The 26,290-nt window shown below is 35.7% G+C and overlaps 3 protein-coding genes across 5 annotated transcripts; all 3 read left to right on the top strand.

Moving 5' to 3' along the window:
• The first annotated feature begins 2,814 nt into the window (after nt 1-2,814).
• LOC107907230 (protein SODIUM POTASSIUM ROOT DEFECTIVE 2) lies at nt 2,815-4,677 on the top strand. The gene is made up of 3 exons (XM_016834508.2): nt 2,815-3,837; nt 3,960-4,035; nt 4,212-4,677. The coding sequence occupies exons 1-3, from the start codon at nt 3,640-3,642 to the stop codon at nt 4,337-4,339; spliced, it is 402 nt and encodes a 133-aa protein (XP_016689997.1). The 5' UTR covers nt 2,815-3,639; the 3' UTR covers nt 4,340-4,677.
• A 1,518-nt stretch (nt 4,678-6,195) lies between these two features.
• On the top strand, nt 6,196-14,057 carry LOC107907231 (uncharacterized). 2 transcript variants are annotated; one of them, XM_016834510.2, is made up of 2 exons: nt 6,196-7,076; nt 13,699-14,057. In XM_016834510.2, exon 1 carries the CDS (start codon nt 6,572-6,574, stop codon nt 7,046-7,048), a length of 477 nt encoding a protein of 158 aa, XP_016689999.1. In that variant the 5' UTR covers nt 6,196-6,571; the 3' UTR covers nt 7,049-7,076; nt 13,699-14,057. The 2 variants fall into 2 exon arrangements, with proteins under 2 accessions (XP_016689999.1, XP_016689998.1); XM_016834509.2 differs by lacking the exon at nt 13,699-14,057 and adding an exon at nt 8,576-8,723.
• Nucleotides 14,058-15,346: 1,289 nt separating this feature from the next.
• On the top strand, nt 15,347-21,833 carry LOC107907232 (VIN3-like protein 1). Of its 2 annotated transcripts, none has more exons than XM_016834512.2 (5): nt 15,347-15,578; nt 16,429-16,498; nt 19,038-19,677; nt 19,913-20,223; nt 20,310-21,833. In XM_016834512.2, the coding sequence occupies exons 2-5, from the start codon at nt 16,468-16,470 to the stop codon at nt 21,479-21,481; spliced, it is 2,154 nt and encodes a 717-aa protein (XP_016690001.2). In that variant the 5' UTR covers nt 15,347-15,578; nt 16,429-16,467; the 3' UTR covers nt 21,482-21,833. The 2 variants fall into 2 exon arrangements, with proteins under 2 accessions (XP_016690001.2, XP_040949013.1); XM_041093079.1 differs by lacking the exon at nt 15,347-15,578 and adding an exon at nt 17,216-17,372 and having other exon boundaries at nt 16,434-16,498.
• The last annotated feature ends 4,457 nt before the right edge of the window (nt 21,834-26,290 follow it).

The raw sequence follows: 26,290 nt of genomic DNA, 5'->3' as shown, positions 1-26,290 counted from the left end.
TTCTTTGACAGTGAGATCCTACTCTAATGATTAAGTTAAAAAGTAAACTATGAAGAGATCGTAATGTCGAGGCACAGCTAACAATAACATTCTAGTGTATGGAGAGTATATTATCTGTCAAACAAGTTGGCAAGTTGCAGTTTATCTTACAATCTTCATTCCTTTTGAGTTTTCCTTCCATTTTACTATGCAACAACAAAACAAATTCCCCCGTACAATTCAACTGTCAAAGTTTTTTTAAACGTACAAACTAGAATCAAATTAATACTAGTAAAAATATAAATAATTTAAATTAAAACTAATATATCACTTTAGATATTATATAGATAAATTATCATAGAGGCTCTTGAACTGGGAGCAATATTGCATTTTGCTCTATTTAGTAAAAAATGAGCAATTTAATTATTGTACATTAGATAGAGGGCAAACTGATTATTTTGTTAAAAATCCTATCCATTTTATTGTTAAGTGCCGACGTGGTTGATAGAGCAATAAGATAGTGACACTTGGTGTATTATTTGTACCTTATGCTAACATGGAGGTAATTCAAATAAAATGAGTGAGTTTTAACAGAATAAATGGATGGAATCTTTAATAAAAAGTGAAATGGATGGAACTTTTGACATAGAGAGACTAATTCAAGCAACCAAACAGTAATATGCTATCGTTTAGTAATACAAATATTGAATTTTTATTAAAATGACTAATTTATTCTTTGATTTGATGTATAAAAACTAACTTACATATTTTTTGAATAAATAAAAAAACAAAATACAATCCAAATTTTGGTAACAAAATTTCGTCATACTTCTACCTATATATTGTTATCATAATACAATTTATAATAATAATAATTCAGAAATACATTTCTGGACCTCTTATTTTGGTGCCACCCATCTTTTTGTATAATGGGCTTGTAGTGTAGTCATGTAGCCCTTGTTTTTCAGCCTGTTTTTTTTTTTATAAAAAAAGTAATAGAAATTATCTCCTGGCTTTTAGCAGATTCTTCAACTTACTTTTTGTAAAAAGTTTATAGGAAAAAACAAGTAACATGATGAGATAGTTTTCTCTATAAATATAGGTGTGTATTGTTGAGCAAATAAGGACCGTAGTATGACATTAGATACTGTGTGGTACGTGCTATACGAACATTGTAAAACATAACAAAATGTATATAACAGGCATCAATCATATTAAGCATACATGTATAACCAATGAATGGGTGGCAACGAATCTATCAAGTGGGTAATACTTAATAATGAATGTCAACCATGTGATAATTCTATATATATATATAGAATTAACTTCTGCTGCTTACTGTCGGTGGTCCTATTGCCTTTTAATACATAACAAAAATGGAAGTAAGTTTTTGATGCACGCCTTCGAATCTTGAAAACTTATCAACCGTCAAGTTGGATAATGTTTCCTATTATAGGTGTCTCAATCAAATATTACTAAATTATTATTAATTTAATTGTTTTTAAACATGCATGACCGTCCATAATATGGACAGATGTAGAGAATGGGCAACGGAACTATTTAATCACATGGAATTAGGTAAACCTTTATATATATATTAGCCTTATTTCTACATATTCAATGTTATTATTCTTTTCGGTTTTGAAGGCAGTGAACTGTTGTGAGCCATGCGCCCATGCTTCTTCTTAAACCTTATATTATGTTTATGTCCCCTTCATCCCACATACAAACTATAATGCCTCACCTTTTTATTATTATTAGGTAATATTGCTAATATCTATGATGACATTGAAACAAGTTAATGCTTTGTATAAGTTTAGCCGATAGAAACTGTCTTATGGTAAAATATTTTGTATTTTTAAAAAGATAATGTTAGTTCAAAATTTAAAGACGACATTGTTAACAGCGTTAATCACTAGGGGCGTAGAAGGAGGTAAGTAGTGGCTTTAGTTCCATAAAAATGATAAAATTATTTTGTAGTCCCTTCAAAATTTTCAAAAAATACAAGTTAATATAATGGTAAATTTACACTTTAACCCTAAAAAATTTATGATTCATCTCTACTCTTAAAATAATTTTTTAAATTTTGTCCTTGATAGTCATAAACTTCGATTATATGAACCAAAAGTCATAAAATAGGAATGTTGTTGTTGGAGCATGAAGGAAATATAACATTAAATAGGAATGTTTGGCATAAAAGAACCAAGAGGCGATTCTTGCCCTTTAGCTTCGGCTATTAGCCAAGGAAATGGATTACTCCAATTTGCTGGTTGCCACCCTCATTTGTTGAATGCCTCCACATGAAAATTTGGTAAATCCAGCTTTGGTTTATTGCATGCCAAAGGTCATGTGAGACTAACAAACATGAGTATGACTTCACCACTCAAATATTTTTTAATTTCATAATATTTTTAAATAATTCGTCCCTTTCCTCCCACTAAAAGGAGTCATCATCACATGGACCAACCTGTTAGAGAAGCCTCCCATTAATCTTGTAGAAAATTTAAAATATATATTGAAATATTCAATCATCCAATAATTCTATTCTCTTCTGAGCTCAGGGGGGCAGCAATAATTCAATGCCACTTGTCCCCATCTTCTCTATATTAATATTGAAAGAATGAAGATCAAGACAAGCTTGCCAACAACTTCAAACTCATTCACTGCTTTTGAATTATTACATCTATCCCATCTCATATTATATCTTCAACATGAACAGTACTTTGATGGAATTAATTAAACTTGTTTCATGGTTTAATCTAATCAATCTCACCCTTAATCTCTCTCTCTACATGTATAAGAAAGGTAGTGAAGTAATATGAAGTAATGAATAGAAAAACTTGATTAGATATCTAGCATATTCTTCAAATAATGCTGAAGGTAATGTGTCATGATCATCTAGCAAATGTACTTATGTACACTACTAAAGTTGCTTATATTATCCAATCTTTTGGTTATAAAATTTTCTTCCTGTATATATACTTCTTAGCTACCATCCACATGCCATGCCTGGTTTAGATTGATCTTAGCAATTTTCTTGAGCTGGTGACTATGACCCATTTTTTATATAGCTTTTCTCTATCCTGTTTTTATATCATGTGAAACTGTATCTTCTTTCAGTGTGTTTTTAAAGTTTCTTTCACGATAAAAAAGCAATAGTTCAAATGAAAGAGTGAAACCAACTCTCACTTTCAAAAACCAACTGCAAATCTCACATGAACATTCCCTTTTCTTTTCATCCCACTCAATCTTTATGGTGTAGTGTATGTAAATTTTTTTAAGGTGTATGTTTATTGTTGTCTTTATTAGTAGCTCACCACCACATGAAAATGCTGCTTGTGGTGATTAAAGATAAAGAGTACCCTTTTTGAGAACCTTTTTGACTAGTGCTATAACTCAACAAAAAAATTGGTACTTGAAGGTTCTTTTCTTCTTCAATAGCTTCATTAGGTTCTGTCTAGCTTTTGTTTTTCCCAAGAAAAATTTGACCTTTAGCTTCCTTCTCTGTCTCTCTTACATGTATATTATATAGTGTTGGGGATTGTGAACATAGTTTCTTTTGATTGATTTTGTTCCTATAAGATAGACAGTTTGCTTATGTATAACCATGTTTAAGTTCCCTAAGTGAGTGTCTTTGTTGTGTTAGAACATCTGGGAGCAATGGGGAAACTTAGTTTTAGCAAGATGTTGGATTGTTTATATTTGTCTTCAGGCTCTTGTTCTTGTTTCTGTATGAACACATTGGATGATGATGAGTTTGAAAAAACCCCATTGGTAACATCTGAAAAAACCCAGTTGTTGAGATTGAAAGATGTTGTGGCTGGCAATCAGACCTTGGCCTTTCAGCTTAAGCCTAAGGTAATGTGCATATATATATATTTATATCTCTAAATGTTTGCTTTATTTTCTGAAAGAAGAACATATAGTGAATGAAAAGCTTGAATAGCTAACAAGCTACTTTGATTGATTTGACCTTGTAGATGGTGGTACTAAGGGTATCCATGCATTGCCATGGATGTGCAAGAAAAGTTGAAAAACACATTTCAAAGATGGATGGTAAGCAATCTCTTCTGATATCTCCATTTTATTTATCGACCCTTTTTTATCTTTTTTCCATCATTTTAAAGTATGTTTAGCTGGGAGAGAGCTAATTAGGTTCCTTTTGGTTTTGTTTTGTTATTATACATTATCATTACTGTAATGTAATTCCTAGCTGTACCATGAAAAAACAGGAGTGACCTCATACAAAGTAGACCTGGAAAACAAAAGGGTAGTTGTTATTGGTGATATAATCCCTTTTGAAGTGCTTGAGAGTGTTTCAAAGGTTAAAAATGCAGAGCTTTGGACATCTCCTTCTTGATATGGATGAACAATGAAGAAGAAGAATCTATTTCTGTACTATTGTAAGCTTTTATAACATATAGTACCGTATATTTGATAGACATGTCAAAGCTCTTGTTGGCCTGTGTAGAGCAGAGCAAAAGGAAGAACCCTATGCCATTATTCCTTATGGATATGGAAATATAGTCCTTTTAATGTAGAAAAGAAAAGTTTAAAATTTGAGAGTATTTGCATCCTATATTCAATCAACATTGTGTAAGTTCATGCTGGTTATGTTTTGCAATTGCATTTTTTTTGCTAGCAGCAAAACAATGTCTGTAATTGTTACTATAATTTTCATGGTTGTATTTTGTGTTACTTTGGCTTTTCGTTTCTGTGTTGGAAAATGGCATGGATATAAACAAATAAAAGTGGGTATATTGCATGGTCCAGTGTGAGTGCTGATTGACACCTAACAGCACTGTTTTGAAATGTGGGTTTGTCCTAGTCATAGCAAGACATGACATGTGATGTTAGGGTTGGATTAATAGTACAAAACCTGAGTTGGACCCATTTCTAATTTGATCCCAAACTTATATTACTCCTGCATGCAAAATTTTGAAAACGACAGCATTTCAACATACTCATTGGAAATTAAAAAACAAAAAAACAAAAAACAAAAGCCTGAACATGATAGGTGATAAAGCAATACTTTCTCATCTCAGATGTTCTGGTTAATGAATTGATGTTGAAGATGGGGGATGGGGATGGGGAGGGGATGGGGTATAGAAGTAGTAAACCCCCACTGATATAATTTTTTAAAGAATTTATTAATGGATCCAAACTTATATCAAAATTTAACTCATTTTAACTTTTTAGGTATTGATAATAAACTTTTCCCAACCTTAAATTAAAAGATTTTAAGCATGATACCAATCAACCAAATTAATATTTAAATAGGTAATGATAGTAATGCATGTACTTACAAAGATAAACATGATAATAATGTAAGCGTCAAAGCAGGAAATTTCTGTTTGTACTTTGTACTTCCAAAAGGAGGTTTCTGTGGGAAAGAGAAATCCAGTGCCCTCTGCACCAAACCGAAAAGAAAAAAAAATCAAGCTCAAGATTATAGAGCTTGGGTATGTGGAAAACCCACGGAGAGGCCAAGGACTGACCTGACCGTCGTACAATAATCAATTTAGAGGTCTTTAATTGCAGCTTCTGCTGAGTGGTGGTGGTGGTGGCCGGACGTCAGTCCCTGTGGACACCCCTACATTATCCGACATAAGTTCTATGCTAATTAAGAGGGGTATGTATGGTTCGACACATCCAATAAGTAGTAGTAGTATATTTACATATTTTTTGGCCAATAAAAACTATTAACTAAAGATGGGTAAGTTCCACCTAAGATCACTAAACTATTAATAATTTTATGTTTTGATCATTTAGCTTCAAAAGTTACAAAATGTTAGTTGAACTATTTGAAAGTTTTCATTTAAGTCACCGAGCTATTAAAATATTTTTATTCAAGTCATTGATTTATTAAGTTAAAAAAAAGTTTGACTAAGAAACTTTAAGTGACAATTCGATAATTGGTACAATGGACCTGTACTCGTTGATGAGTAGAACAATATAGTTTATATCCAATTCGATTTGACAGTCAATGTCAAATATCAGTGAATAAAGTTGTTTAGATTTTAGTTCACAGATTCGTGACATTCAATGGTGTTTTACGAAAAAAACCGAATTGTAGAATAGAAGTGGAAGGAGAACTTTTGATTGGTGCAACAATTTTAATTGTCTAGTTACTTAAATGAAAATTTTTGAATAGTTTAATAACCATTTTGTAACTTTTTGAAGTCGAGTGACCAAAACGTAAACTATTAGTAAGATCAATGATATTAGGTGTAGTTTATCCTATAAATTATTAATTAAAGATTTAAACAGAACATTAGCGAGTTATTGGCCTCAAGAAACATGAAATTAGAGAAGATAATATGGGCTAGACTGAAGATCCAGTAATTGAGAAGTACGGCACCGTTTCGCTTTACCTCGTAAACACGACACCCAACTCCTATCTGCTGTCTTCTTCCCCATCGCCTTCTTCCTCTGAACCACAAACTAATACCTCCTTAAACATCATTTTAATACAATAAATATCAAATTAAAATATTAAAAAAAAGAGGGCAAAGCCGCGAAGGAAAACAAAACAAGGGGCGAAGCCTTAATTCCATCAAAATAGTTCAGAGGAAAATATCTGCAGAACATAATGGAGAATTATCTCTTTCTCTTCTCGCTTGTTCTTCTCTTTGGTCTTTTACCCTTTTCCTCTCAAACCCCAAACCCTAAGAACCCCAATCCCAAACCCCCGCTCACCCAGGCACACACCGAGCTTATAAACTATGGTTTTCCGATCGGTCTTCTTCCGGCCTCGGTGACGAAGTACACTCTTAACCAAACATCCGGTAACTTCGCCGTTGATCTCGGTGGCACGTGCAAGGTCACGCTCCCGCCTGACAACTACCTGGCTACTTACTCGAAGCGGGTAACGGGGAAGATTGAAAACGGAAAGATAGCGGAACTCGATGGGATCAGGGTCCGGGCTTTGTTCAAATGGTGGTCCATAACCGGGATTCGATCCAGTGGGGATAATTTGGTCTTTGAAGTTGGGATGGTTACGGCTAAATATCCTGCTAAGAACTTCGATGAAAGCCCTCTCTGTGAAGGCCGTCATTCGTCTTCTTAAAAAGCTAAAACCAAAGTGAAAAATAAAGGTTTGATATTTGAGCTTTGAAAATTTTCCATGTTTCCTTTCTTTTAATTTGTTTGTTGGAAAAGCTTCTAAATAAAGTTTTACATGCTAATTGGTGCTTCTTTCTCAGTGCTATCTTCTTCTTTTCTTTTTTTTTTAATAATTTCTTTGAAAACGATATGTGACTGTTTTTAACATAGAAGTTTTTACAATGGGTTATAAGTTCTCTGCCAATTTAAATGGATTAGCTTTAACCTTGGATCATTGGTTTCGTTGTCTAATTTGAGATTTTCTTGCTTCATGTTGAATATGTTTAAAATATATGGTATGTAGTATGTAGTTTGATGAAGCTTTCTTTAATCTAAGATGTTGTCAATTGCTAAAATATAGTAATGATTAGACATCAAGAGTTGTTTGCTGTGATGATTATTTTAATTTTTCTTTTCTGTCTGGGATTATGTTGTTCTTTGTCTCTTATTGCAACGGCACTTTCTCATTAGGAAATTATTTTCCCGATTTTCTTAATATGCATAACTTAGTAATCTGAAAACTGTGATGTACATTGCCTGCATTCTTGTATAGCCTATGTAACTCGGATACGGGTATGTTGATTTGATTGCATGTTTTTCATGTATTTTGAGGTTAATATCTCCATACCCATCTCTTGATATGCATCCTATACGGGTGTTGGACACAGGTACCTTTAAGAAAATTGAAGAGTAGATTAACATAGATTGTAGACCTAGCTGATGCATTTAGATTAAACTTATTTAGGCTTATAAATGCAAATACGAATATATATCTTGTTCAATAAGATTATCCGAAGTTTAGGATTGTTGTTACTTATAAAACGTCCCCGAAGGAGTACTTTGATTATAAAATGAAAGTGAAATTCTATTGAATTTCCAGTATCATTACTAATATTTTAATCTTAAACTTGACATTTGGATCTATTTTGAGACTTTGAAGAAGAGGTTTAGTTTGAGATTGACGTGGAAGTTATTGTGTACTTCTCTGGATTGTATTCAATACAGGACTATCAGCGCACTAACATAAATTAAGTTATATATGATTGTAAAAGGAGATATTTCTTATATAGTATCTGGGCAGGTTCAAATTTTGATTGTGATGTGGTTGGCATATCTCGTTGGCCGACTTTGTTTGCGCATCACTTGATTAAGCTTTGTCTTCAAAGATGCTAATATCAAAAAGTTAGATGTTTCAGAGCAAGGAGGATAAAACTATATGGTTTCATCTCTAACATAAGCTTTATCCTATAAGATATTACCATGACATGCACACTGGACACAATAAAATTTCAATCCATGTTAAGAAACCATGCTTCATAGTGTTTTGCATCAATGTGCTAAAGATATCATCGAATGGATTTTGTTTTATTCGGGCTGACGGTTTGGCATATATATATTTATCTTGGAATTTGGCATGAAGTGCAAAATTACTGGTTTTAGTTACTTTTCAAGTTTTTATAACATACTAGTTTTCTGTTTCTTGCTTTCACAGGGCTTCTCAGTTTGCTGCAACAATTAAGTTATTACGTATGTGCTCTGTAATCGTAAGAATGTTTGTCTCGTCTAAGACTAAACAAGTCCTTTGTGATCTTTAGATGTTTGTTGGATCTAAGACTAAATCGATAGAACAATTAACGTTATCTTCCCGTGCATGTTTTTGTTACCACGGATTTATGCAGTAGTGCTGATCCCATCATTTACGGTGTCGTGTGGATGTTTCTTAAAGTTAAAACTAGGTCTGCAAAAATTCTCCCTTTCTCCAGCTGTTCATTTTTCTTTGCAACAGCTACCCTGTGCATGGTGTCAATATGCATAGATCTGTTAAAATTAAATTACGTTATGAAATGTGATGTAGCTGGCTGGGTTTTGGCAGCAAAATCTGTTGAATATTGGCAATATCCCACATTAGGTAAAGATAGAAAGGGAGGGGGTTTTGGTTTGTTATATATAGAACCCTTTCCCCTTAGGTTTCATCATCCCAAAAATTCAAGTAGCTAATTGTAACTTGGTGTTGATCTTTTCTATTGTAATATTTCTAGAGGAAATATTAATTTGGTAGTGTCCGAGGACGTAAGCTAAATTGGCCGAACCTCGTTAAAACTCTGGTATTTTATTTCTTATTTGTTTGCTTATATTTAATAGTTTTATGTTGGTTATATTTATTTAGTTATTATTGCTATAAATATCTAAGTGAGTTCTGTCTAGTTGTTGGGTTTTAAGCGGGACTATTTGTGACCCCTCCAATTTAACTGGGAATTTTCTTCGTATAATTGTTGGCATAATAATTATCTAAATATTTCTGATAATATTGTTATTAATATTATCGTCGCTTCCGCAACAATTGGTATCCGAGCCAAGGTTTTGTAGTATGCTCTGTGTTTGCAGCTTAGTCTGATCTTACACATCAGAAACATTTCCGAAAGCTTGTAGGTATTCTGCATTTGGTGGCTATTAAATAGAAGCTATGACAAAAATGACAGAAGAAAAACCATCCATATCAACAACTTCCACTTCGTACATTTTGTCGAGGGTTGGAACTGCAAATACGAGATTTGCAGTGGAAATTTTTGATGGAACAGGTCATTTCGGCATGTGGCAAAGTGAGCTTCTAGATGCCCTCTTTCAACAAGGTCTAGATATTGCTATTGAGGAAGAAAAACCAGAAGGGGTTGATGATAAAGAATGGAAGACCATCAACCGATTGGTATGTGGTACAATTCGATCATGTTTTTCCAGAGAGCAGAAGTATATATTCAGTAAAGAGACTTCTGCAAGTAAATTGTGGAAAGCATTGGAGGAGAAATTCCTGAAGAAGAACAGTCAAAATAAGTTGCATATGAAGAAAAGACTGTTTCGTTTCAGTTATGTTCCTGGTACCACGATGAACGAGCACATTACCAATTTTAATCAGCTGGTGGCTGATTTGTTGAATTTGGATGTGACTTTTGAAGACGAAGACTTGGCGTTAATGTTGTTGGGATCGCTTCCAGAGGAGTTTGAGTACCTTGAAACTACTTTACTTCATGGAAAGTCGGAAGTAACTTTCAATGAAGTAACTGCTGCATTGTATAGCTATGAACTACGCCGAAAGGATAAGTTGAAAGGTTCAAGTGAAGCAGCAGTGGAAGCATTGGTATCAAGAGATCGTCAGGAAAGTCAGTCTAAGGGGAAGAGAAGAAAGTCCAAAGGTCGAGTTGTTGCCAAAGATGAATGTTCTTTTTGCAAAGAAAAAGGACATTGGAAGAAAGATTGTCCAAAATTGAAGAAAAAAGGGGAAGACTCCGCAAGATGCAAATGTTGCAGAATGCAATAGTGAAGCAGAGTCAGACTTTTCTCTTAGTATGACATCTTCAACATCACATGCAGATGAGTGGATCATGGATTTTGGTTGTTCCTATCATATGTGTCCCATTTGGGAATGGTTCTTTGAATTTCAAAAACTAGATGGAGGGGTTGTTTACATGGGTAATGATAACACATGTAAAATAGTCGGGATAGGTTCAATTAAACTGAGGAGTCATGATGGATCTACTAGAATTTTGCGGGATGTACGATATGTCCCAAAGTTAAAGAAGAATCTCATCTCTTTGGGGTCGTTAGAATCTAAAGGCCTAGTTGTGACAATACGAGATGGAGTTCTTAAAGCAACTTCAGGAGCATTGGTGATGTTGAAAGGCATAAGAAAGAACAATCTGTATTACTACCAAGGTAGTACAGTGGTCGGGACAACAGCAGCAGCAATTTCGAGTACCAAGAAGGACGCTGAGGCAACACAGCTGTGGCATATGCGTTTGGGCCATGCTGGTGAAAAATTCTTGCAAACTCTAGCCAAGCAAGGATTATTGAAAGGTACAAAGACTTGCAAACTTGAATTTTGCGAGCATTGTGTTCTGGGAAAACAACGAAGGGTGAAATTTGGCACTGAGATTCACAATACTAAAGGTATTCTGGATTATATGCATTCTGATGTATGGGGACCGTCCAAGACTCCATCACTTGGAGGACGACGTTATTTTGTCACCTTTATTGATGATTTTTCCAGAAGAGAGTGGGTGTTTCCTATGAAGAACAAAGATGAGGTGCTTGAAGTTTTCCTTAAGTGGAAAACTAAAGTTGAAAATCAAACAGGAAGGAAGATTAAGGTTCTCCGATCAGACAACGGTGGAGAATATAAAAGCGATCCATTCCTGAAGATATGCCAAGATTGTGGCATAGTAAGGCACTTCACCGTAGGTGGAACACCGCAACAGAATGGGGTGGTAGAGCGTATGAATCGAACGCTTGTGGAGAAAGTTCGATGTATGTTATCTAATGCTGGATTAGATAGAAAGTTTTGGGCTGAGGCTGTGACGTACGCTCAACATCTCATCAATCATTTGCCATCAGCTATAAATGGCAAGACTCCTTTGGAGAAATGGTATGGAAAACCTGCTACTGATTATGACACCTTGCGTATTTTTGGTTCTATTGCATATTATCATGTGAAAGAATCAAAGTTAGATCCAAGAGCAAAGAAGGCTCTATTCATGGGCTTCAATGCTGGTGTTAAGGGATATCGTTTGCGGTGTCTAGAGGCAAAGAAGACGATAATCAGTAGGGATGTTACCTTTGATGAATCTGCCATGTTGAATAAGGTAAATCCAGAAGGAGTGAGTAGTACTTCGCAGCAGGTAAAGTGTACTCCGCAGCAGGTGGAGTTTGTGCAGAGAGTGGTAATTCCAGCAAAAGGTACCACTAGTGATTCTTCATTGGCAGATGCAGAGTCAGATAAGGAAGAGGTTTCTACCCAAGAACCTCAACAGCAATCAGAGCCAATTGCAGTCAGAAGGCAGAGACGAGAAATTCAGAAACCTGCTCGTTTCACTGACATGGTAGCTTATGCACTTCCAGTTGTTGATAATATTCCATCCACTTACACCGAAGCCATTCAAAGTTTAGAGAATAATAGATGGTTAGGTGCAATGGAAGAGGAAATGCAATCTCTAGAGAAAAACAAGACGTGGAAGCTGGCACAACTACCAAAAGGGAAGAAGGCGATTTGTTGCAAATTTGAAGACACTATTGAAGTTTGTGTTATGAGAAGATGTTCGAAGATGTGGAATATCGTCAAGGTGGAGATTTGTTGAATATTGGCAATATCCCACATTAGGTAAAGATAGAAAGGGAGGGGGTTTTGGTTTGTTATATATAGAACCCTTTCCCCTTAGGTTTCATCATCCCAAAAATCCAAATAGCTAATTGTAACTTGGTGTTGATCTTCTCTATTGTAATATTTCTAGAGGAAATATTAATTTGGTAGTGTCCGAGGACGTAAGCTAAATTGGCCGAACCTCGTTAAAACTCTGGTATTTTATTTCTTATTTGTTTGCTTATATTTAATAGCTTTATGTTGGTTATATTTATTTAGTTATTATTGCTATAAATATCTAAGTAAGTTCTGTCTAGTTGTTTGGTTTTAAGCGGGATCATTTGTGACCCCTCCAATTTAACTGGGAATTTTCTTAGTATAATTGTTGGCATAATAATTATCTAAATATTTCTGATAATATTGTTATTAATATTATCGTCGCTTCCGCAACAAAATCAACAATTTCATTAATGTTGAACTTGCATGTCTTAACAAGAAGTTGCCAGGACAAAAAAGGGATGGTAATAATTGATGGATATAAAAATAGATTGGAATGGAAGGGGAAGGGTGGTTGAATAGCTGGGAAGGAATGAATGTTATTTATGGTTGGCATGTGAGAAAAGAGGGTTAGAATCTGGAAATCATTGTTCGGGGAAACCGGTTTTAATAAATATTTACCCTATTTATTTATTTGTTTAAACTGAAGCATAAATGGAAAAATCTCAACTCCTAATTTTAACAAATAATTTACCCACCATTCAAACATAAAATTCGAGGCTTGAATTTCTTAAAATTAAATACAATCGATTGAGGTATTTGAGATAGATCGTTCCAGAGTTGATTATTAATTAAAAATAAAAATTGGAAATTTCGAAATTAATTAAAAATATAATTTTGATATTTATCGTAGAAATGAAAAAAGAACATTTGCTTGTAATTGTTGATTCATTCCAATAGTTTTATTTTAAATCTTTTTTTTTATGAAAAATGGGATTGGCTGGGTTTTGACCAGGTCGGTCCGTAGAAGTAGAAATCAAATTGAATATTATTTTTCTGAAATATTTCTTTTAACTTATTTTATAGCTTGAGTTGGAGTAAATAATAATCAAACTGTTTATTTTTGAATCACCTCCGTTCATACTTACTTTATCTATTCCTCTTTTCATAAAATAGTCGATGCTTTTCATGATGGAAATACTCGTTTTCAAACGTATATTACAAACATTTCTTATAAAAACACATTTTTCATCTACTTGCTATAATCATCTCTTTTTTTACTACAAAGTTTTTCTTCAAATATGACAATTAGAATTAAACGCTGTAATCAAGACTCTTAATATAACTACATTGAATGCTGAGCTACAAACTGTTGTTTATGTATGTTATTCATTGTTCAACTAAAGTAAAACTGACAAATCACAAGTAGGGCATGCATATATATACATGTGCAATTCTCTGTAGTTATTGATTTACTGCTTCTTTTGCAGACTTGGGTCAGCGGTTTACTGCTTCTTGTCTTCTTTTCCTTTTCCCCCTTCGGCAAAGCCATTTAGACTGCGAATTTGGGTGTCTATAAATCTAAGAACTTTATGTCTACCAAGATACAGCAAAATACATGCAGCTTAGCTGAAATTGCTGCGCAGTTGGGGGGCTAAGCTATATTGGCTTTTTGAACATTGAAGGTCTTGCACACAAACAACACACACTGTAATATAGCAAGACAAACAGGCATGTTATGATTAGATTGTTATTACTTTAGCCATCACCGAATCTTTCATCGGAAATATGACCACAAATCCCCCCCCCCCAATCTTCTCTTAAAATTTAAATCAATTGGGTTTTTTTAGTAATGCACCAACATATAAATACTTGTTGTGGAGGCTAGCTAACTAGAGTTTTCTCTTAAGACCAACAAAAAAGTGTCAATGTTTTTCAACACCATGAAATAAACAGATCCTTGGACTCGGTCTTACTTTGAAACTTCTCGATTCCCAACCACTTTACATTCCAAATAATCCGCGCAGCTAGAAAAGTTAAAAAAAAAATACTTTCAGAATATGCTGTAATTGAGGTGATATTAGTCTAATTTACTGCAAGGGTTAAATTATTGTTTGAAGACCTGGATTTTTATATTGAAATCTAAATTTTTTGGCCTTAGTTAATTTTTAAATTTAATAATGGTTATTGAATAAATTAGACAATTACTCTCAAATTTGGGTATGAATTTTTTTTACCCAAGTTAGTCTATAAGCTTGACGATTATTTTCACATTAAATATGAATTTTAAAGTTTTAAATATAATATCAAAGACTAACTCAAACAAAAAATTTCATACTCTAATATAAAAATAATTAATAAATTTAAAGATTAGTTTAAAAAAATAAATCCAATGTTAAATTACCGAGTACACTTAACCTTTCCATTATTACTGCAAAGGAGCATAATGTTGTAAATAGAGTACCATTCATATACAATTATCAAATTCATCTCCTATTTTGACGTGGCAATTTTTTGTTGACTGATTTTTTTTCCGCTGCATTACTTTGAAGATTCCATTGCGACGTGTAGGGCTTTTATTTGCGTTCTAAATCATAGGAAGTTACATTAAATTCATGATATCCCACAATGATACTTCTTTTTATAATTTATTTTAAATTTTTTATCTATAAATTAATTAAGTGCTATACAAAATTTAATAAAAATAAATTTCAAGTTGAATAAATTATTAATAATTATAATAAAACTGTAATATTTATGATCTGATAATCCAAACAGAAGAATCTAACACTACGATTTCGAGATTTTACGTTTCCAGGATTCTTTTCTCTGAGCCCTACCGCATAGTATTTAATGGTTCAGTAATTAAAAATCAATTAACATTTAGTCAACAGTTTAATAACAAAATTGGTTAGCCATCATTTGATCCAACGGTTCTAAACGTCCAAAGATTTTGATTCGATCATTAATTTTTTTGCCAACAAACCCTACTGATAAATGCAACCAATCACGCGCCAAGCTGGTAACTGTTAAACCACGCATCAATCAAAAAAAGCAACAGTGTTTTAGCGTACTTTTTCTGCACAACCATAACCCAACACTATTAAATACCAAACGAATAAAACGCGCTTTCATTCGCGCGTGAATTCCGCTGAACTTTTTTACCTCCAAAGCGTTAGCAACTCGTACAAGCTTTCTCTTATCTCTCTTCAAAATCCAACTCACAACGAAGAAGATACTCTCTCTTTCTCTCTGTTTGGATTCAAAGAAAAAAAAAGAGCTTTATTTTTTTTTCCTCTTCTATTTTTTTGGTGGGTTTTTTTTTTGTTTGGCTTCGTTAAAACCCTAGGTTCCTCCCCATTATACGAAGGTATTTATTTTTCTCTTAAATTTGTTTTTCTCTTTTAATCGTTTTCTTTTTCTTTTTTTTTTTGGATTTTTTAAATTAAAATATGTTCAGATCCGTCCTTGTTTCATTTTGGCTCTTCTCTTCTTGACTTCCTTTTGGTTCTGTCAAACTACGGTCCTTTTTTTTCTCGTACATTAACAGCTTGAAATTTACGCTCTTTTCTATATCCTACATTTGATTTTTCTTATTTTTGAATTATTATTCCGTTTTTATTTGTGTGTTTTTTCTTCTTTAGCTTATTCATGTCAAATTCACAGGCATTGGTGTCATTTTGTTTTTTAATAACATTTTCTGCTTGGAATTTATTATTATTTACTTTTTCTCTTTTTTATTTCTACTAAATATTGCGTGATATAAAGCAATATATTTTTTTTCTTTCTTATGTTGAATGGAGCTTGCAAATGTGGTGAAAATGTTTAAATCTTTTTGTTGGGTCTGGAAAGCTGGAAAGGGTTTCTTTTTTTAGCACGGATGCTGTTTTAATGGTTAAAAATTGTAATTTTTGTTATTGGTGCGAAGTTTTTAATTGTCGATTTGCTATTTAGTGATGTATTTTCTTTTTCTATTCTTGTTTTACTTTTGGGTTGATAGTAAGCTGCATTGCAGAAACTGGAAAAAGAGAGATAAGATTTAAATAAAAAACGAAAATTTCTTCCACATGCAGACAGTAGGAAAGCTTTTATTGCTTTTGTTTTGTTTATTTTTTTACCTTATTTGGTTTCATTATTGTGGAAGGGTTTAGGGAATTAGTCTAGCATTGATGATAAGTATTTTATGGTATGCTGAGTTCAACAATTCTAAATTTTGACAGGGGGAAGAGCTAAGCTTTGCGGGTTTCGGCATTTAAATTATGGATTTAGAAGATAAATACCTTGCTAAAGGTATGATCTTCATATTTGCTTTTTGTTCATCCTTAATATCTATCTGCTTTTATTGCTGTAGCTGTTTCTTATTGAATCCTTGATCTTAGAAGTGAATGCTTGTCCACGAATAATGACATAGTTATGTCACTCTAGCTTCATGTTGTAATGGTATTGTTGTTTGAAGTACCGTGAACTTAATCGGGACATTGAAAAAAAAAAGGATACTTTCTATAACTTGGATGATTAGTAGAAGGCTATATAAGGTGCTTACAGGACTTCAATGAATCAAGGCTGATGAAATGTTTTATTTGCGAGGGAAATAATTTAGAATCATCATTAATATATATATGCAGTTTCCACCGTTCTCCCTGAATTCCTTCTCCTTTTTCATTTCTATTACTAGATCATTTAACATATTCTGCCATGGCTATATGTTGCAGGTTGAATTATGGCTATGATTAATACACTCTACTCTTTCAGTAAAATTAATTACTTAAACGATCACTTATAGCATGAACTACCACGTTCCATCATTTAATTATGCCGTTGAACCCTCTTTTTCTTCACATTTTTCTCTGCATTAGGTTTATGGTATATTGTATGATAAATGTGCCTGTTCCTTCCATGTTGACTAAATTAATCTTGAACCTTTGTGTTGACAAATGCTTCTACATTCCCAGTAAGTTCCATGCTTTTGAGGGAAAAATATCCTGACTAATTTTAATGCCAAACCAGAATTTTAAATTGCCCTTTAAACAAGATACAGTAATGACATCGGTGGATGAATCAAACCAACCACAGACACATTGGTGATTGCTGGAGTAAGAAGGGTGGGTATAGATTTGGCTACATTTAGGTTCTTGCCACGTTGAGTTGGAGGATTTTCTTCCTGGTAATTCCATGAAAATAACTTACTCACCTTTCTTTTTTATTTAATTTAAAGTTTGAAGGTATGCATTTTTACCAGGAACTTAATGTCACTTGTTTTTACTAGTAATCTGCTTAAATCTTTCTCTATTATTCTATTTTTGGTTGAATGTTCTCAAACTGTTAATTGGGTATATTCGTCATCTATCAGGTTACTAATTCGACTCGAACAGTAGTTTGAAGCATTGACTTTTTGCATATGGATCTTTACATGACCTGATCCAGTCCAATAAAAACCCAGTCCAAATAGATATCTTTTCTTTGTGGAGTATAAAGACATAAGGGATTCTTTGAAACCCTAACTATTTTGAATAACTTAACCGTGCTGCGCCGCGAGCCTCTGCTGCAGCCTCTTCCCTGGATGCTCTTTCAGTGTTAAAGTTTTATAACTTGTTTTCCTTTTCTCATTCCTTCCATTATATAGAAGGATATCAGGTATCTGCTGGTGCCTGATCATTTTCATTTGGATTGAAAATTTTGTATATGATAGAATTAGCTTTTATAGCAACTCTTTTTGTTGTAACAGACCGGTGCAAGTTGCTGCCATTTTTTTTTTCAACTTTAAGAGATGTGATTTCTTTTTTTGTTGGATTCTATCCTTGATAAGGCACACTTTCTCCTTTCATGATTTTTATTATTTCATACATTATTCTAAATATTACTAAATAAAAGGAACATCTAGCTCACTTGGATGCTATCAAATATTCCTATTTAAAGTTGTTTCTGTATTTTTTCTTTCTTTCTTTTGTTGCATTGCAACATGATATGATCTTCAAGATTTGACATGTTCCAGATGCTTGCAGATAATTTTAGTTTGATTAGGAAAATTTGTTCAATAAATATTTTGAGAAGATGGACCAGACAGGATTTTCTTTTTCCTACATCTTCCTTTCTCCCTTAATTTTTGGGTGGAAGTTGGATGCATTGCAAATCATCAACTGATCTTGGATGCTAATCCTTAATGAAAATTGTAGTAACACATGAATGTTCAGCAGCCTAATGTGGGTTGATTCCTTTTTTATTATTGTTCCTTTCTTTTCTAGCCATTGTAGTAGCCTAATTATCAATATTGCACAACATTGTTTAGATATGGTATTCTTTTATTATTTTTTTTCCTCAATATTTTTGCATGCATCCCTATTAAAATCTTGCAGTTTAATTTCCTTTCAATCAAGATTTTTGCCTTTTATGAACCTATTGGCAGCTATAAATAGTGAATTTAGATAATGAGTTTGGATACCAACTTCTATCGCAACTTTTTCCAATAGTTCAGAAGTTCTCTAAAGGGCTGAGTTTTGAGAGATACACATATTGAGGGGTTGAGATAGATTCAAGTAGTATGTATAGCCAAAATGATCGCCATACATCTCGGACAACTTGGTATTGAGAAAAAGGGCTCATGAATGGGGTTTGCAGGAAGAAATTGTTATGTTTCATGCCTGTTGGCACAGAACACAGATTCATGACAGGATTTTTCCCCAATATTAGTTGACTTTTTGTCCTGAATACTGTCTTTGGAATTTTCAGGATGTAATATCTTTTTTTCCTCATTTTAAATATTTGGTTTTAGTTCTTACCAAGTATCTTGTACCCCACCGAAGAATTTCTCATTTATCTTTTCTCTGTGCAGTTTCTGGCATACAAAGTCTTTCTTCCAGTGTGCAAAGTACTCCAGAGAAACATGGCCATTCAGATGATGCTTCGAGAAGTCCAGAACTCCTGCAAGAATTCCTGAAATCTGGTCCAAGAAAGGAGCTTCTTCGAACCTGTTTTCATAAAGAGAAGAAAAGTTCAGCTTCTTCAAAGAGCAAAATGTCTGAAGTTGTAAAGTTGGGTAACAAGATCATCAAAAAGCCTGACTTGAGAAAGGTTTCATCCACTGCCAACAGTCAGTCTTCTGCTAGGAAGCAAAACAGAAAGGGGGAGAACCCAATAAGGGTGCTCCCAGCTACTGAGCAGTCTTCAGACCATGGATTTTCTAGCTCATGGATATGTAAAAATTCTGCTTGCAGAGCTATTCTTTCCATAGATGACACATTTTGTAAGAGATGCTCCTGTTGTATCTGTCACTTATTTGATGACAACAAGGACCCAAGTCTTTGGTTGGTATGTTCCTCTGAATCTGGTGAGGGAGATTATTGTGGGTTGTCATGCCATATTGAATGTGCTCTTCAACGTGAGAAGGTGGGGGTTGTTGATCTTGGACAATTGATGCAACTAGATGGTAGCTATTGTTGTGCTTCTTGTGGTAAAGTTTCAGGTATACTCGGGTAAGTAATTGACTTGCAGTTCATGCCTCATTCTGCTTGCTGTTTTGTTCTCTCCCAAACCTTAAAAACTGCTGTTTTTATCTGCCAAAGCTGTTATTTCTCTATATCTGGAAAATGATTGCAATGTGACGAATCAGGTTTCAGAGAAAATTTTAAACTGTTATCTCTCTACATCTGGTTTAGGTTTTTTAGCTTTGGGCTGATAGAATTGATGTCATTTACTTGCTCATGGCAGATCTTGGAAGAAGCAGCTAATGATAGCTAGGGAAGCTCGCCGCCTGGATGTACTTTGTTATAGGATATACTTGAGTTACAGGCTCCTAGATAAGACTTCTCGCTTTACAGAACTGCATGAGTTTGTGAAAGATGCAAAGGCCAAACTAGAAACAGAAGTGGGCCCTGTAAATGGAGTTTCTGCTAAAATGGCTCGGGGAATTGTGAGCCGGCTTTCTGTTGCCGGTGACATACAGAAACTATGCTCACTTGCAATTGAAAAAGCAAATGAATGGCTGGTGACCATGTCTAATACTAACCCAAAGTGCCAAGGTTAGGATAACAATGACTTCTTTTATTTCTTATTGGTTATTTAAAGTTAGTAAAATGAGAAACTCTTTTTCCCCTTTTTTGGGCAGATTCACGTCCTGCTGCTTGCAGGTTTCTATTTGAAGAAGTGACATCGTCATCTGTTGTAATTATTCTAATTGAACTGTCTACTGCATCATCTGATGATATTAAGGGCTATAAGCTCTGGTATTTCAAGAGTAGAGATGAGACACATACAAAAGAACCTAGTTCCGTCTTTCCAAGAACTCAGAGAAGGATTTTGATATCTAATTTGCAGCCCTGTACTGAGTACACGTTTCGAATTGTTTCTTACACTGAAGCGGGTGATTTGGGCCATTCTGAGGCTAAATGTTTCACCAAGAGTGTAGAGATAATTCACAAGAATCCTACTTCAGCAGCTGTGATGTGTCAGAAGAATGTGAATCACCTTACTGAAGGAAGTTCGAAGGAGCTCACAGCAGTTGGTTCTTCTGGATTTAAAGTTCGAGACCTTGGGAAAATCCTGCGTCTTGCTTTAGCTCAAGAGCAAGGCTGCTTTGAAGGATTTTGCAGTGCTGATATAGAAAAATGCTGTGGAGCAATAAAAAATATTAAGCCTGAAACTCGAGAAGAGGATCATATGCCATCTGTTTCACGTGGACTTGACTTAAATGTTGTCTCAGTACCTGATCTAAATGAAGAACTAACTCCTCCATTTGAATCCTCGAGGGATGAAGATAATGGTTGCACTTTAGAGCTGGCTGTGGAGGCGGATGACGATGCTGCTTCGCTTGAAATAGAGAAGAACAGGCTAGCAAGATCACATGGTAGTGGAGATTCCCAGACCTGGACTAATGGGGCGACAGGGGAAGTGCCTGCTGTGGATTCTCATACCGAGTTGTGCAGGAAAAGAGCAGCAAACTCAAATGAAGAGACACATGACTGTGATAGTACTCTTATAAATGGCTCGCCATTCCGAATCACCAATGATTCAGGTTCCTTGGATGAGAATTTCGAGTACTGTGTTAAGGTAATCAGATCACTAGAATGCGAGGGTCATATCAACCAGGAATTCAGACTGAAATTACTAACATGGTTTAGCTTGAGGTCAACAGAGCAAGAACGCAGGGTGGTCAACACATTCATTCAAACACTGATCGATGATCCAAATAGCTTGGCAGGGCAGTTAGTTGACTCATTTTCAGATATCATATCTAGCAAGAGGCCTCGAAATGGATTTTGTAGTAAGCTATGGCACTAAATTAGTGCATGCCATTCTAAAACAAGAATGTCAATTTGCTTCATGATTATTCTTTTCTCTTGCGATACACTTTCCCCCTGATTGTTTCACCAACCTTTTACAGGCATTTTCAGTTTTACCTAATCACTTTCTGAAGGTGGGTCTTTGTATTTGGTTCCACAGGGGCCTTGCCCTTGGGGTACGTACGTCAGATTTCATCTTTGTAGAAGGCAACTTTCATTTCCTAAAACATCCTAGTTACTTTTGAAGCAGTAGACTTTTTAAGCATGGATAAAAATATATATGTATTTATATGGATGCTTTTGATATTGCCTTCTGAAATTCAATGAAGGGTATATGAATTAATCTTGAATTTTATTCAGTTACATATTTGTTCTCCAATTTTATTAGAAATTTGGTCGTCCTCGTGTATGCTTTGCTTCCAAGATGTATATGAGCACCTATCAGGTCTTGATACTTGTGAAAATGCCTCTTTTTTAGGGAGAGGTTTTTTTTGTTCAAACCATGTAAACCACATTTCAGGATACCGTTCTTGAGGAGGCTGATGAGTGACCGAATGTAACCCAGCTTTTGGGGTTTCGTAGTTCATTGAAGTCAACGTAAATGAAGATGGCTGTTAATGAATTGAATGCATTAAAGAAAAATACAGGTTTGTCCAAATGTATGTAACTGTGAAGGCCCTTTTTACTATTAGTTAGCAGTTAACAAAAGAGGGCAATTGCTTCGAATTTGATCAATTGAGATATCTGAAAACAATAATATAACAATAATATATATTTCATTCGGATTCAAAGTGGATTCTTATTTTCTATATTCTGTTAAGAAATGGCTTAAAATTGGTAGTGGATTGTTGTTGTTGGTAGTGGGTTGTTGGTGGTAGTGGATTAGTGGATGGTTGTTGGTGTCCATTTTCAACCACAAATCTTTGCCAAAGTTTTGGACAATTATGTCCTTGAACTCTCTTATAAATAGAGAGGTTCATTAGCCATATTCATCATCCCAAACCAAGAGAGAGCAAAGCTTGTTCTTTGAAAGCTAGGATTTTAGCTTTCGGGTTTTCTATAGGGGTTGAGAGTTGTGAGGTTCTCGGGTTGTGTCTTGAGTGTAAAACACTTGTAATCTTCATCTTGTTATAGTGAAATTTCTTTTCGCCTCTGCCCGTGGACGTAGGCATTAAAGCCGAACCACGTAAATCCTTGTGTTCACTTTATTTTTCGTTCCGGTCAATTTACTTGTAGTCATATCGGAGTTCTCGAATCGATCCTTTACGCAACAAATTGGTATCAGAGCGTAGTTGAAGGAGTGATAATATTTTCTGAATTGCCCTGTGACTGCAGCTTTGTCTGATCTTTCACATCAGGAAGAAAATATTATCATTCATTCAAAGGTTCCAAATTATGGCTACAAGTGTTTCATCGACTAAGTATGATGTCGAGAAATTTACCGGGAAAAATAGTTTCAGTTTATGGCGCATCAAGATGCGGGCAGTGCTGGTTCAACAAGGATTGCTAAAAGCATTGTCTGGTAAAGATAAATTACCAAGCACGCTTTCGGAAGAGCAAAAGGATGACATGCTAGAAAGAGCACATAGTGCTATTCTGCTATGTCTAGGAGATGAAGTGCTACGAGAAGTAGCGGATGAGAAAACCGCGTCCGGTTTGTGGCTCCGGTTAGAGAGCAAGTACATGACGAAGTCATTGACGAACCGGCTCTACCTCAAGCAAAGACTCTATGCCCTGAAGATGGAGGAAGGTACACCTGTTTCCCAGCACCTGGATAAATTCAATTCCATTATCATGGATTTGAATAATATCGATAACAAAATCGATGATGAGGACCAAGCAATAATTGTTTTGTGTTCTTTGCCTCCCTCGTATGAGAATTTTGTTGATACAATGATGTACGGTCGTGATGACCTGACTCTAGAGGAGGTGAAAAATGCCTTAAGTTCCAGTGAGTTGAGGAAGAAAATCACTGGTAAGGTGGTCGAAAACAATGAAGGCGAAGGCTTGGTTGCTCGAGGAAGATCCAAGGCAAAGGGTGGAAGTTCAAGTAAAAGCCATCCTAGATCGCAGTCCAAGAAGAGAATACAGTGCTACTACTGTAAGAAGTACGGGCACATGAAGGTAGATTGTCCGAAAAGGAAGGAGAAATCAGAATCACAGGAGCAACAAAATGATCGTGCGAATGTAGCTGATGCAGATTCTTCAAGTGATGCCGAGATCGTTCTTGCAGTATCCGACTCTTACGCTGGTGGGAGATGGATTCTTGATACGGGAGCTACATTTCATATAAGTACTTCGAAAGATGCATTCTCAACATACGAGAAGCATTCTGGTTCAGTACTAATGGGAAATGACCACGCATGTCAAGTCATGGGGATTGGCACAGTTCGTATAAAGATGTTTGACGGTATTGTTAGAACTCTAACTGATGTTCGGCACATTCCAGAAATGAAGAAAAATTTGATCTCTTTGAGTACGTTGGACAAGAAAGGCTTTCGGTACTCTGCTGAAGGTGGAGTTCTCAAGGTATTCTCGGGTGCTTTGACTGTGATACGTGGTAATTTGGAGCGGGGCCTTTACTTCCTCGATGGTTCCTCGGTTACAGGTGTTGCGGGAGTGTCATCATCAGATGATCTAGATTCTGACACCACGAAGTTATGGCATATGCGGCTCGGGCATATGAGCGAGAGAGGCTTATCGGTGCTAAGCAAACGAGGATTATTGTCTGGGCAGTGTACAGGAAAGTTGAATTTCTGTGAGCACTGCGTCTTCGGTAAGCAGACTCGGGTAAAGTTCAGCACTGGGATTCACAAGACAAAAGGCACAGTGGATTACTTCCATTCTGACCTTTGGGGGCCTTCTCCGACAATTTCTAAAGGTGGTTACAGATATCTGCTTACCTTTATCGATGATTACTCGAGAAAGGTTTGGGTGTATTTTCTGAAGAGCAAGTATGAGGTTCTCATCAACTTCAAGCAATTTAAAGCTTTGATCGAAAATCAAACAGGAAAGAAGATCAAGCGATTCCGGACGGATAATGGCTTGGAGTTTTGCTCAGGTGAATTCAATGAGTTCTGCAAAAATGAAGGAATAGTGAGACACCGCACTGTTCGTCGAACACCACAACAAAATGGAGTTGCAGAACGCATGAATAGAACTCTCTTGGAGCGAGCTCGTTGCATGCGATCAAATGCTGGGCTCGGTGAAGAATTTTGGGCTGAAGCTGTTAATACTGCTTGTTATTTGGTTAACAGATCTCCGTCAACAGCTATTGAGCTGAAGACTCCTGAGGAAGTATGGTCTGGTTCTCCTGCTGATTACTCTGGTTTAAGAGTGTTTGGCTGCCCTGCGTATGCTCATGTAAATGAGGGAAAACTCAAACCGAGGGCGAAGAAATGCATATTTCTTGGATACGGCCAAGGGGTGAAAGGATACAGGTTGTGGTGTCCTGATCCGGTTTCGTCCAAGTTCATCATCAGCAGAGATGTGACTTTTGATGAGTCATCCATGCTTCGATCCACCACAAATTCCCGGGAAAAGGAGGAGTCAGATAGAATGGGAGATCACGGTGTTGAGAAGCAGGTGGAGTGTCAGGTGGACGCTCCAATTCCTACGGAAGGTACTTCAGTCCAGGATGATCAAGTTGAGGTGCAAGATTCCGATGAAGATGAGTCACCTCAAGAAAAACCATATAGCATTGCCACTGGAAGAACGAAGAGACAAATCAAACCAAATCCGCGTTACGCTAATCTGGTGTCTTTCGCGCTCAGTGTGGCGGAGTCCATTGGTATAGAACCTTCCAGTTATAATGAGGCTGTCACGTGTGATGAGTCGGCACAGTGGGCAATTGCTATGAGTGAGGAGATAGAATCTCTTCACAAGAACCATACTTGGGAGTTGGTTAAGCCGCCAAGTAACCAGAAGATAGTTGGTTGCAAATGGGTCTTCAAGAAAAAGGAAGGCATCCTAGGGGTTGAAGCAACTAGATTCAAGGCACGATTGGTTGCTAAAGGCTTCACTCAGAAAGAGGGGATTGACTACAATGAAGTTTTCTCCCCAGTCGTAAAGCATTCTTCCATTCGTGTATTACTTGCCATGGTGGCCAAGTCTGATCTAGAACTTGAGCAGCTTGACGTAAAAACGGCGTTCTTGCATGGTGAGCTCGAGGAAACAATCTACATGCGTCAACCAGAGGGTTTTACAGTTCCTGGTAAAGAAGACCATGTCTGTCTATTAAAGAAGTCTTTATATGGATTGAAACAATCCCCAAGGCAGTGGTACAAGCGGTTTGATAGCTTCATGATTCAGCATGGTTACACAAGATGTGACTATGATGCTTGTGTCTATCATCGGAAGCTCTCAGATGGTTCGCACATTTATTTGTTGCTGTATGTTGATGACATGTTAATTGCTTCCAAAAACATGTCGGAAATCAACAAGTTAAAGTCGCAGTTGAGTGGTGAGTTCGAGATGAAGGATCTGGGTGCTGCCAAGAAAATTTTGGGCATGGATATTCACAGAGATCGCAAGGCGGGCAAGCTTCGTGTGTCGCAGAAGAACTACATTGAAAAGGTTCTTCAACGCTTCGGCATGGATAAAGCGAAAACTGTGAGTACTCCGTTGGCACCACATTTCAAACTCTCTGCAGAGTTGTCACCACAATCTGATGAAGAAAAGCAGCAAATGTCTCACATTCCATACTCGAGTGCAGTTGGAAGCGTGATGTATGCAATGGTTTGCACTCGTCCAGACATTTCACATGCAGTTAGTGTGGTCAGCAGATACATGAGTTGTCCTGGCAAGG

The sequence above is a fragment of the Gossypium hirsutum genome, chromosome D05 (genome assembly GCF_007990345.1).
Source record: "Gossypium hirsutum isolate 1008001.06 chromosome D05, Gossypium_hirsutum_v2.1, whole genome shotgun sequence".
In the NCBI taxonomy this organism is placed as follows: domain Eukaryota; kingdom Viridiplantae; phylum Streptophyta; class Magnoliopsida; order Malvales; family Malvaceae; genus Gossypium; species Gossypium hirsutum.
This window is presented reverse-complemented; position numbering and strand designations above follow the sequence as displayed.